At 36.7% G+C, this 13,263-nt stretch overlaps 1 protein-coding gene across 2 annotated transcripts in view; it reads right to left on the minus strand.

Annotated features, from left to right (window-relative positions):
- The window catches only part of PLS1 (plastin 1), a 38,500-nt gene that overhangs the window by 14,041 nt on the left and 11,196 nt on the right, over positions 1-13,263 (minus strand). For both annotated transcript variants that reach the window (XM_042820734.1, XM_042820735.1), the window contains 6 exons: positions 6,854-6,962; positions 3,639-3,802; positions 2,409-2,538; positions 1,814-1,946; positions 875-956; positions 14-179 (listed from right to left, as the gene is read on the minus strand). In XM_042820734.1, the coding sequence (XP_042676668.1) occupies positions 14-179; positions 875-956; positions 1,814-1,946; positions 2,409-2,538; positions 3,639-3,802; positions 6,854-6,923 (745 nt within the window). In that variant the 5' untranslated portion in view covers positions 6,924-6,962. The remainder of the gene's footprint in view (positions 1-13; positions 180-874; positions 957-1,813; positions 1,947-2,408; positions 2,539-3,638; positions 3,803-6,853; positions 6,963-13,263) is intronic.

A 13,263-nucleotide genomic window follows, 5' to 3' on the forward strand; every position in this document is an offset into this window, starting at 1 on the left:
GCATTACTCTTACCTTCATTTCTAGAGATCTCAATATCAGCAAAAAGACCAACTTTAATTATCTGCCACAAGAGACCCAATACCAAGTGTGGTTTTCCTTCTTGCAAATCTTGTGATCCAATATTGACCACTGTACAGCCAATTGCAGATGCTGAGTTCAGAGCCAGGTTTAAGTTTTCCTATTTGGAATAGCAACATTTTATACGTTTATGAGGATGTGAACCTTAGTAGATTTGTTCATATTAAAACAAAATTTTCTAAAAGTTTCTGAAGCTACAAATAGCAGTGATTAGTTCAATGGTAACCATTATACAGCAAGAGATTTTTCATGGACTGATATGTCTCATCAAAAGATAATTGAAAACATTATTCATACTGCTTAACGTGTATCCACTGAAAAATTATGGATCACCTTCCACTGCATCAATCACAAATCAAAGCCTTATTTATAGTGCAAAAGAATCACATATACAAATTAGAAAATACTGTTCAAAACACCAGGGACTTCATATTGTGGAGAAATGTGTTAATATGGAATTTTGTCCTATGAAGGAGATTGCTGTCATCATAGTCATCTTTTTGGCCCTTACACAGCCTGATGTTTATTCAAGCATCTCAAATTGTAATTGAGCAAACTGTATTTAAAAAAAAAACAAACCACAGCAATTCAACATTTGATACTAAAAGTAAAGTCAATGATTGAGACAGATGAAAAATTCTAAGGAGAAAAAGACAGCTGCCATATTACTTTTTTTCCCCTTCCCAGTGCACTGATACACTATGTATGCTTATTCTGTCTCTGTAGATCACTTTTGCTGACACATCTTCCTCAATTAAGTAGAGATTAGAAGACTCAAGCAGTAGATTTACTTACAGAAATAGTGAAAGGAGTTAGTTTCTTCTTATTAATAGCCCTTTCATCAATTGTATCTGGTTGTGAAAAGTTAATCATTTTGCTAAGAAAGAAAAGTCAGTTTATTCATTTTTTTCATTTCACAGATATTTCACTATTGCTTATGAAATATTTACAGCTAGTTTCAAATGTTAATGTCTGAGAAGATTAAAAATAAAAAGACAACCATGACACCTAAGCCTTTCTCCTTAAATAATTGTACATTTATATAGAAAACTCCTACATAATACTACTTAAAGAAATTCGAGCGATTTTATACTAACAGACCACACCCCTGTTATCAAATAGAGATAGTGAGAGATTGTAACTGTAAACTACTCAGAGTTAAATGGTCTCCAGAGAAAATATTTGTACTAAGTAATTCTTCGGGACTGCATTCCTATAACATTCTGTATCCATGATGATCTACTGCCTTGTTACCATCGTGCTAAGAACTATTACTCACTAAATACAAAATCACAGCAGAGTAGAGCTGAAAGATAAGCCATGCACTCTTTGCAACAGATTTAACTGAGATTTCTATTCCTCCCGTCCTATGATTTAGTACATCTAGTAACTTTATATTTCAAGTTGTAAAGACTTGTAATTATATCATCTAATGAATAAGCAAACTGCGTAATTATCTCCCTTATAAACAACCTCTACATATCTGGCATTTATGATTATTGATCAGAAGAGGAAAAAAAACTTCTGTAATATATGCATTGAGTCACATGAAAATGTAGAAGAAACAAAATTTCTACAGGCAAACAGATTTTTCCCCATCCTACACACTGGTTAAAATATTTATTAGCCAAGTCCTGATGTTAAAGCCTGCCAGGGGTTTTCAATTCATATCACTGTGCTCAGCACTTAACCTTCGAGAATAGTTTCTTCTCTTTCATGAAGTCTCACACTCACCAAAGAAGAATGCCATCTGCAAGGGATTTAAAAAGGCTACCATCTGATGGGTTCATGGGGAGAATGTGCTTACAGTCTGGGTCATCTTGTAGAGCTTTATTTATCCAATTAACAAATGCAACTTTTTCTTCCTCTGAAAAGAAAAATATCAGTGAAACAAGTTATTTTCATTTCCATGAACAAGTACCACTTAACACCAGATTTAGATTAAAGAGGTTCATCTGCAGTAAAGCTCCTTAGCTTCATAGGAGCCAGACATGGAAAGGAAAATGGCCGTAACACACTTATCTTTGCCTTACTGCACCCTCTGAACAACTGGTGATTTTCTCAAGGAAAGCAAGAAAATTCACAGCAGGTCCTTTTCAGCAGAGCTTCCCTCCAGCAGGTCAGCACCTAACCTGTACTGATGCACACAGCTCTTCCTCCCCAGGTGCAAGACCCTACACTTGCTCTTGTTGAACCTCATCACATTCCTCAGACATGAAATTCTAGAGTACAGTTCATCTTATCATAATCTAGACTAGGTCAGATGAACTGCACTCTAGATGAGTCAATTTCTCTCCACTAAAACTGAAAAGGAGTCTAAATTTGTTACCTGAATAAGAATGCTGTGTCCCCTCAGTAGATATTGCTGATGTTCCTCCAAGTGCTGTAATACCCACCTTCTTGTTTATTGACTTTCTGTAAGACTTGCTAACATCTTTACTTTTCAATTCCTGAATTAACTGGAATAAGAAAGAGAGCATTTTGTGACTGATAATTCATGATTTAATACTTAAGTAACTGTTTGAAATTAAGTCCTCAAGAATCAGTAAAGGACCTGCCTACCTCTGTTACTTACAGTAACTCCTGAAAACACATTTTCAACTAGAGCATATTTCTTCTACTTGCTTCACTATAAGCTTTACAGTAAAAAAGTTTCAACACCACAAGTAAGTACACATGCCCTCAAGCAAGTGGACTGATTTTTTCCAAGGGCCTACAACATAAACCACATTAGATATAGTGATTCATCCTGAATTTGTGCTGTAGAGATCTCAGAACTGATAGTGAAGTTCAGGTAAGAGATATAATTCTGTTATATATAACTATGTTACAGATACAGTTCAAAACTTGGATCAAATAATTGTACCTCACCTATGAACCAGTGCAAATCAGAATCTTGTAAGGAAACAGTAGCTAGTTAAATAAGCAACCTCCTGCAATTAGCAGCAATACTATAAATACAAAACAAAAGCTAGCCATCACCAAACACAAACCAACAGCTTCAAAAGTTTTTGGTTCTCTTAAAGTACTGTGACTCTATTACCAGGGCAACAGACGACCAAGAGTTTCTTAAATCTGTAGTCCAGTCCCTAGCTTTTAAGGAAACTGAAACTGATATTAAGAAAATATATTTTTAGATGGTACAGAGACTCCCATCATATTAGACAGACAAAGTAACATCTGACATAGCACTATGATTACAGGATGCACTGTAGAAAGAACCAGCAGTTGGGTATTTAAAGGAGCTGATGGCAGAGCAGCATAACATTACCTTTGTATTTCAACCTAAACATTATATTTGTTATGATATTAACAGCAGTTCTCTTAAAGGGCACTTTCTGCAAAGTTGGAGAGAGCTACTGAAGGAGACTTTCCTGTATCCAGCTCACACATCCCTTAATACACTGTAGATGCATATCACATGTAGATTTTTAAGCACACCATGCACATTAAAGAATATCACATTATATTCCTTTAAAAGTAGCTTAATAATTAGTTCATATTCATTTTCTAAAGACCAAAAAACTGAACTAAAGAAAGTCCAAAAGGAACGTCTTACAGAGACAAATTCTTCAAAGTTTATTTTCCCATCTTTGTTGCTATCTGTTACTGCAAAAATCTTTTCTATGATCTCCCGGACTTTGTAACCAGGCAAAGGTAGGCTTGCTTCTTTAAACAGGTCTTGAAGCTCATAGTCACTCACATATCCACTGTTGTCAATATCTGCAAAGTGAAAACACAAGCTGGTTTTATTAAAATCTAGTAGAATAACTGTTGAAAAGAAATAAAGTGCAAGAAATACGGCTGTAGGAAAATAATATTTCTTCCTGTGACCTCATCACATACACACATAAGCATGAAGGAATACTTGCGGATTACATACAACCAGATGGGAGATGTGACATCTTGCTCTGTGTTTTCTCAGGAACTATCTTACAATCCAAAAGCATAGAGATGACAAAATAGCAAATCAATAGATAGCAACATTTAAGCTTTTTCTTTAAGACTAACAAAGTTCTCAAGAAAATCTTAAAGAAAGATCAATTATTATGTTCTGTCAGTATTATTTTATCTGCAATTAGCAAATTCAGATCTGATGCAAATGTTTGTTAAAACACTCACAAAAACTCTACATGAGTCTAAACTTTGTTTCTTATCCTAATACCTGACAGAGATTTTGTCTTGAAAACTTTTGATGTGATAAGGCTTAATGGTGAAGAATAAATCCAGGATGATCTGTATTTATTTATTAAAGGTGACCTTGCTTAATCTATTGACTGGCTCTGTTGGAAGCAATCTGTGCTGCTTCCTTTGCTTACGGTGGGCTCCTGAAATCACAGCAATAACGTCCACGTACAGACAGAATCAGAATGCTTTTTTCAGCAAGACATGGTGCAGCTCCACAGTTGTACAAGAAAGGGAATGGCCACATCACATAAAAAAACAAATTCAGTGCAACTTCTGCTCTTCGGTTGTGAGTAACACAAATTCTCTGATCTTAGGCCAATCTGAGTACAGAAAGCTGTTGAATGCTTAATACAATAAAGCACCATTTAAAAGACCTAAAATATTCTTGTCTAACGTATTGCATAAATAAACACATTTTAAGTTTTTTTGTTGTTGGTTTTTTTTTTTTTTTTTTTTTTTTTTAAACACACTTATCTGTAAACATGTACCTATAAAAGCAGAGTTTAAGCACGCCTATTAAAATAATTGCACCTGTATTTCAAGGTCTACTCAATGGAAAGTACCTTTATGCACAGCAATTGTCCATTGACTTAAGTTCAGTAAAGTATAAGAAATCATAACCAGCTTAACTCGTGCTGGACATAATGTCCATTGTTTTCATGCTTAACAATTTTCAGTCTCATCAACACATCAAAGTTCTCAAAAATGTGAATTAACAGCATATCCCCAAGTGATCTAAGTAACTGAAGAGAGTGTCATGAGTAACAGGAGTCAGAAACAGACTGAAGGTAAACTGGCCACTTTTCTAATAAATCTGGGCTTCCACCTTTGTTTTTTGGATTCACTAGTAGATATGCCTTTCATTTTTTTTCTGAGATCAGAACTCAGCCAGTAATACCAGAGTGAATGAATATATAGCCCATTAAAGAAGGGCAAGTAGAGAACTATGCTTTGATCTCATAGCCATAGTTAGCCATAGCTAACTCTTATTCACTAATTTCCATGCAATCCAAACTAGCTTCTTCATTGCTTCATAAGAAAGCAGTGCTAACAAAAGGTTTAAAAAAAAAAAGGTAATAATGACATTTTTTATTCTGGATACAACCCACAGTTCACAAACCACTGAACAGTGAAGCTTTGTTTGCACGTACTAATCCATCCACTGTCTGGCTTACCCATCAGGCACATAACAACACATACAATAACAGGTGTGGTCTAAAGAGCAGAAGACATGCTCCCATCTCACTCAGTTTACTGGCCATGTTAGTTCTCTGAGTTCATCTTTTACTGAGATAATTTGCATGGTGACAAGCAGAGACATAAATACATCCATTTTCTTTCAGCTTACCAATGCTGCTACAAGCAATTCATTCACAAAGATACTGAAATGAAAAGATGAAAGAAAGGCTACATTATATTTATTATGTTTTACAGAAAGCATATATTAGGGTAAGGAAAGAAATGGTTTTTAGCAAGTAGAGTGCAGATGGTGTGAAACAAGCTGTCCAGCACCCCCAGTGAGCAGCCACCTACCCAAACGGGTGTCCCTATACTGACAGATGTACACAAAGGTATTCCTTCGGTCTGTCCTTCCAGCTCCTGGAGGCTATAGCTATCCTGAGCTACACATTGCATCAGGATGATTATGTTTATGACAAATTCATAAATTATCTTCAGAGGACATCATCTTACTCCTTCAGCATTTCTAGACATTTTTGCCTTCAAAAACAGTGTCAGTGTCTGTTCACAGTTTTATTATTTGTCATGAGTAAAAGTCACTGCTTCTTGTTTTAAACTTCCTCATGCTTTAGTGGATACCTCCTGACACCTGCGTTTACAGAAACAGAATAATACCCATTTTATGTTTTCCACACTACTCACAAAGTTACACATTTCTAATACAGAGCTTGCTAGTAGTCTCTTTCCTGAACTGGAGAGATCTAATACCAAAGACTTTTTGGCTTAAGCTGTTTCACAGTTTTTAATCAAGTGATTCCCATGCCTTAGCCCTACAATAAGCTTTTCACTTGTTTAAAGTAGGATTATTTTCTCTCCAAGTACATTTTGGAGGTGCTGACACTGATTTTGGCTGTTGCTAAGACAACTATTGTTTTATTTATTTTAGTTAACTTAAAACATCAAATTACATCCAAACTAGAAGAGAAATTACTATTTGAAAGAATGCAAGGCAAGCAGAAACTGAGTCAGTTACCCACATCAATAATAAGGATGAGAATATTTAAGAGTTTTATCAAAGCAAAGTTTTCTTCAGATTTAACAAGTTCCAATAACTGAATTTTGAGACCTACAATACTGCAAATACAATAGCAGAAACATTGCAACTGTTCAGCATGAAAAGTTCAATTAATTTCTGTGATTTAATTGCTGAAATTCAAAGATGTGAACAAACATACAGTTTCATTGAAAAGAAGTTTTAAAATAAGCGTTTCTATTTTCTTAGTCATTGTTGGGGAAAAAAAACAAACAGCGCTATCAAAAACTGATCCATAAAGATTTCTTCAGCAAAAGCATACATGGCTCTGCAGTGCTACTGGCAACCTTATGATTGTCTTAGTCAAAACATACCTATCTTATTGAACGCTTCTCTTAGTTCTTCAAGCTCTTCACGAGAGATAGTAGTTACGTTGTTCTCCATCTTCTAACAGCAACAAGTGTTGTCCACAGTTGCTTCTACCTAACAATAATCGATAGAAAATACTACGTATCAGTTCCACATACATACAAACACAAGGGACTCAAATTTTCAGTATGAGGCACCTCCTAAATGGCAGCTCCAAGTCTGACACACATTTAACACCCAGGAATTCTCTCTGTAATAGCAACTGAGGATTTACAGTAGGAACACCAACTTTCATACTTTGGATGACTTCATTCAAATAGAATAAGTATTAACCAACAATTAATTCCCAATACTTGAGCATTCTTTCAACATGAAAACCATCACCTCACATTTAAAAAAAAAAAAAGGTTTTAGATAAATTAATTTTTAAGTACAATGCAGTATCATTGCTCATTAGTGGTTAGCATTACTATCTAGTTCTGCAAAGTATGAAGCATTTGCACGGTAATCCTCAGTGGGACACATTCAAGTTGATGCCTAGCAGCAGTAAGCACTGGTGCATGCTTCCACAGCTGCTACAGAAGTTTCCATCTCCTGACAAGCCCGTGACTTTGTAATACCCTCAAAGGGAATAAAGGACCTTAACTTAGCTCAGTGACAGCACACTCAGTATGAAGCTACTCTCTCCACCCAACTCCATAAAAAATGCAAATACAAACTGAAAACACTTGCCCAAGGGCCGACAATAACACCCTATGACAAATACTTGTTTCTTCTTATCTATATTATCTACAACAGAGTGATTCAGCCTTTTGTTAGCCAGCACAAGTCTGAACAGAAGTTGCACCCAATTATCTTAATGTGCAAGGTTACAACTGCATTAGTCTTTTTCCACTATGTGTGCATACAATTAAACTTACTGTGTCACTCAGCATGGCAGAGCAGTGCATGGTACTGGGCTGGTGCACAGCGTGCTACAGATGGTGCTGTAATTCCAACTTCATGGGAGCTTTGTCTTTGCTTTTATTTTATAAACAATCATTGACAACAACATTAATATCCTTGTCAAAGCTGCCCAGTTGCACACTTCCTCTTCTTTGGTGTATAAGGCCAGAACAGTGGAATCAGAATTTGTTCAGAGTAAAGGAGATGGCTATCATCAGTCTGATCTTTTGTTTGAAAATAATTCCTTCTCCATTCCAGCTCCATCAGTTCTCTTTCAATCCTTTACCACCTGACAGTAAGAGCAGTTCTGCTGGAGCGAACGCAGAGCAGCAGCACATAGGAGAGGCGGTGGTGGGGCACACGCAGCTGAGGTGCACTGGTATGCTTACAGTGCTGCTGAGGTGCATTACACCTACTCTACTGGGAAATCAATTTAAATACAAAATAAATTTCCGTGGTCTGACAAAGAAGTGTAATACTGCTTCACTTCAACAGCCACTGAACTGTTCCCTGGTTTCCAAATTACGATCTTAGGAGTTCACATTTTAAAGTTTATGCTCATTTTCCTAAAAAAGAAAATGGCTTGGAAGTTGAGATTCTCAAGTAAAAGCTTCAACTGAAGGCCCTGAAGGAAAACAAGTTTCAAGAGGTTGAAGAAAGCTTTTAACATAGCAGCTCCGTTACCAGACCACTCAAGCAAATAACTTAAGAAAACATTTGTCACAACAGTGAGTGACTGTCTCAAAGTACAAAAGTAGAACATTGATTTGGGCCCTACCTGCAGCACAAGCATTTCTTTATCTCCACTTACACTGCTGTATAAGAGAACAAGACAGTCAAGTACCACCCAACTGATTTCACCTCAGCTAAAGTTTCTGCTATATTTTTGTCTTCTTAAAGTAAACCCACATTGGCTTAGTTTTCCTTTCTGATGCTAAATAAAAAACTTCTTAAACGCATGCTATTTTAACTAAATCCTGTCTGCTTCACCTATGTGAAGCTTCACCTTAATATTTTGTCATTGCTGAGTCTGCTCTTGTGAGTCACACAGGATATGGCCTTGAGTGTGGGTGGCGAGTTAAGTCTTCTTCCTTCGTGTCACTCCGTCTTATTTAAGTACTTGATTTAAAATCCCACTCATCCATTTTGCTCAGCTTACTGGCAGCACACACCAGCTGTACTAAAGCAACAAACAAATGAACACTCTGTACACGTGTTTTTAGAAGTGCAAATATCTTAAACAGAAATCTGATGAGGCATTTAAGAACGAAGAAACAGAGAATGAATTAAAAAATGCAAACATTGAAATCTAAATTACTAAAGAAACATAAAGGGCTGACACTGCAGGGACACAGAAGGCAGTACTTTAACATGCGAAAACAAGATGTCAAAGCCTAAGTTAAATTTTTAGCCACCCAGATGCAAAAAAACAACACTTCTGTCATACTGATCACGTTTTAAATTGCTTATTTTTACTGCAAGTTAAAATTTATCAAACGGTTTTTAAAAAAATGCAATACAGTTTATTTCTCTAGTCACCCATCATGATTACTAACTTAGATTTCCCATCACACTCCATTTCAGAAAACAGCCATCTTGGATTTCCAAAGACACTGGTTGTTTCAGTAACACTATAACAACATCAATGCTAAAAAGAAGCAGATAAATAAAGCTAATACCTCAGCTTCAAAGAGACAGTCTTAAATACCCTATTACATAATTACCATGCAAATTAGCTTGTCAGTTAAATGGCAGAAGTGCTGCAATTACTGTTCTGGCATCCAGAAGAGACTCAGCTTGATCAAGGCAGTGCTCAGAGTTTTTAGACATATCAGACAATTTCAGTATTGAACCAGGAAGCCACCGAACCCATGCTAATTAATCCCTTGCACACAGGTATCACCACCCAGGCGATTCTGACAAGACAACGTCACGCCTACAGAAGTACACATCTACTGGAACTATGGCCACCTGCTAATAAAACACATCCATTTACAGATAACATTTATCCGCACCCTGACAACCTTCATATTACATTAAAACTCTCAGTAGCCTTTGCTTATATTAAATCATCTCTTGCTGTTTCAGGACAAAGCAGGCATAAGCCCTGTTTTCTTGGAGGTTTCCAAGGGGGATCCTTGATGCTCTTCTAAGCCATAGCCAACATGCCTAGCATGAACTGCCAACATCCCTCTGCCCCTAGCCTACCTTCCACTCCTCCTGGAAGGCTTTCTGAAGACAATACAATGGAGTCTAGAAACATTCCACATCCAACACTAGTACTAACTACTGCTGGTAACATCATGGTATTCCTTCGTGAGGAAGCATTTGCAGCTGTGCAAAAGCCAGGGATAATGTGAGCAGCCCAATCTGCAATTCTTTTTCTTACCTATTGCCAAAGCTATCAGAAAAAAAAAAAAAAAAAAAAAGAAAGTGACCAGATGGTATGAAATCAGGCTCAATGGTTTCCATCATCCCTGCAGGCAATTGGCAATTTCTTCTCTACCTCTTCATTTCAGATTCTATTTGCCCCATTCTCATGCTGCAGCTGCTTCCACAACCACAACAGACATTAGAAAAATTGACTCAAGAGCTTATTTTCTTTTGTTACTGTTCTTCTTATCTGGTATTGAAAACATATTTCCTCTGTCCCTGGTGCAAATACTGTTCTCTTTCTGCATCATCCTTCGGTTTGTAGTTTCTAATAGCAGCCAAGCTACTGTAGTTACCAAATACAGGCTGTGCAAGAGAATTACTGCTTTTATAACAATACATGCCAATAACTAATTATCATCGCAATTACAAGGTACTCAAATTCTTCTTTTCTCATCAGGCTTTGACTCAAGATGATATACAGTTTAATGCAAAGTTTAGTTTATCTAGGATTCCTAAAACCAACTTTTAAGCTCTTGTCTGATTAAAGTAGAAGTTTTGTCCTGCTTCAGTGAAAAACAAAGGTATAAGACAATAAAAAGGAACTTTATAATGAAAATAAGCATCAGATATTCTTATTCAGTAGGCAGAGAAAACCACATATTGTCAGGGAGGAAAAGAATCTAAAATATATTGGAATCAAGGAAGAGACTTGTGTAAATAGCAAGCATTAGAATTAACTGCCATTGATAGACAGAATTTCAGCTTTATATGAACATATGAATACATTTGCATACATCTCTATTGTCTTTTCAATAATTTAAAACTCCTGTCCAACCTTTTTTCACATCTCACACTGAAAGATCTTTTTACTTACACAAAGCTTATTCTTGACCTTCAAATATAAAGCTGATTGCGGGCCAACTAAATTAATCATTTAACAGTGTGAAAGGGCAATTTATTTTAGGCATTTCAGTAGAAGCCCATGAAACATTTTAATGTGGCCTTTTAATCTTGATGAGAAAACGAACAGTCAATCGGTAATATTCAGTGACTTCATTATTTTTATTTGCTAGAGTTTAAATCTGTGTAGGATACAGAAAGATAATTTGTCTTGTATCAGAAGAAAGAGTTACAGGAGAAAGGCGTGAATTATGCACAGTGCTATCTACAGTGAAAGACGACTTAATTGTCCTCTTAGGGTAGAATGAGGGAATTTAATACACTTGCAGAACAATGGGCTATCAGCACCGGGCCTTAGAATATATATATCCATTCCTGTGCAGCAGAGAATGCTTGTATAATTTCAAAACAGGAGACAACAGAAAGAAAAGTGATTGGTTCTGTATACATACACAGATGTGCATACATGTTAAAAAAACTGCTAAAGCACTAATTTTTCAAAGAAAGAGGCATTATATCATTTATTGGTACAGTCATTAACAGAGTAACATGAACTAGGAAGTGCTTTTTTGAACTTTTATTTTATTACCTAAAAATAAACTATACAAGCAAAATAGTTCTTTAAATAACATAAAGTCAGAGAGAACATTCATTACATCAAATGGTCTGAGGATGTGTCTTTTCTGCCTGAGTTTGTAAAAGTCACTAGATTGGACACTTATGGTCATCAAAAGCATTTAATAATTACTGTAAATATATGTGAATTCAATTAATATAGAAATAAATAAAAAATAATTTCACTTAGCAGAATAATTTTTTGAGACTTAAATCAGGATGAAGAACAGTTTATTACAAAGCAGATATTTTTAGTTTGCAGCCAAAACTCCGGCTTCCTTCGGCTGCTGAGTGCACAGAGCAGCCATGCACATTCATCCATGCTATCACTTTCACCCTGTTTCCTTCACATACATCATTCAACACGATCTCAGCCTGCCTGGGCTTTGTATTGCTGCAGTCAGCCATGATAAAAAACATCAGTGGAAAACTTACCTATGCCAGAAGGACCACCTCTGAAAAAGCTGTTCTGAAACAATGCTATTGCACGCTGAGCTCACAGAAACATTTTTCCTGAAATGTTCTGGAAACCTTTGGGTGCTTGCAGTTTAGCTACACGAACAGTTTGGGCTGAATTTGCCCAAACAGATTGTCTCAGGCCATGAGTGACCTGTTCTGCTTTGGCTGTTTTCCTACAAGTCTGACAGGTTTCACCTGCACTCAGCAAAAAACTGGAAGCATTTTATCCCCTCTGTGTTCTGGAACAGGGGCTTGAGACATGCCTACTTCATACCCACAGGCCAAGCAACATCTGCTCATCCAACATCAACCCAGATGCAGTCTGATACATAAAACTCCTTAAAATTCCTGCTTCAGCATGCTGCGTCAAGGTTTCCTTGAGGCTGTACTCCTTCATTTCACCTGCAGTAAGCATGCTGCAGCACAGAACAGAGGATGGCAAGCAGAAATGCCCTCTGCCACTGCTCTGCACACCTGCCTCTCTAGCTTCAAAGGCTCCACACTGAGCAGGGAGGCAATCCCCAGCCTGTGCAGTCTCACAACAGCCCACAGATCAACACTTCACTTTTCCTCACATCAACTGCTTAATTACAGCAAACTGTGCTTTTAATGAGCACATCACCCTCAACAGAAATCTAAACTCTGTGAAACTGGGATACTGAAATAATACAGATCAACACCTCTGGCCCCACAGAGTTGTGTGCACATTAACAAGGATTTTCTGATGCTAACGCTAATTGGTAACAGTATTTCTTCATGTTTACAAAATACAATCATTGAGAACATGCTAGTTTCTGTAAGAGTATAAGTAGCACAGAACAGGAAGGAAGCTGAATCTGTGTATTTGCAATGGAGTGCATCCTGAGCTCCCTACCATCTTCAGGTCATGAAAAAAGATAGATGTGCACAACTTTGCTTCTAAGCAAACAAGGAGTTTTTGTTTGGTACTTAGAAATTATGAGTGTGTCAGTATTGACAGGAAATTAAAAAAAAAAAAAGATTTTTCCATAGGTCCTTTGAAAAGAGACAATACTTCTCTTTTTCAGATACAGAAATAGATTGCCTTCAAAACATCCTCTCACCTGAAGCAAAATCACAGTTCTGAGAAGATACAGGAACT

Source organism: Centrocercus urophasianus, unplaced genomic scaffold, assembly GCF_019232065.1.
Source record: "Centrocercus urophasianus isolate 14NV4802_14NV808 unplaced genomic scaffold, USGS_Curo_1.0 seq_19, whole genome shotgun sequence".
Lineage (NCBI taxonomy): Eukaryota > Metazoa > Chordata > Aves > Galliformes > Phasianidae > Centrocercus > Centrocercus urophasianus.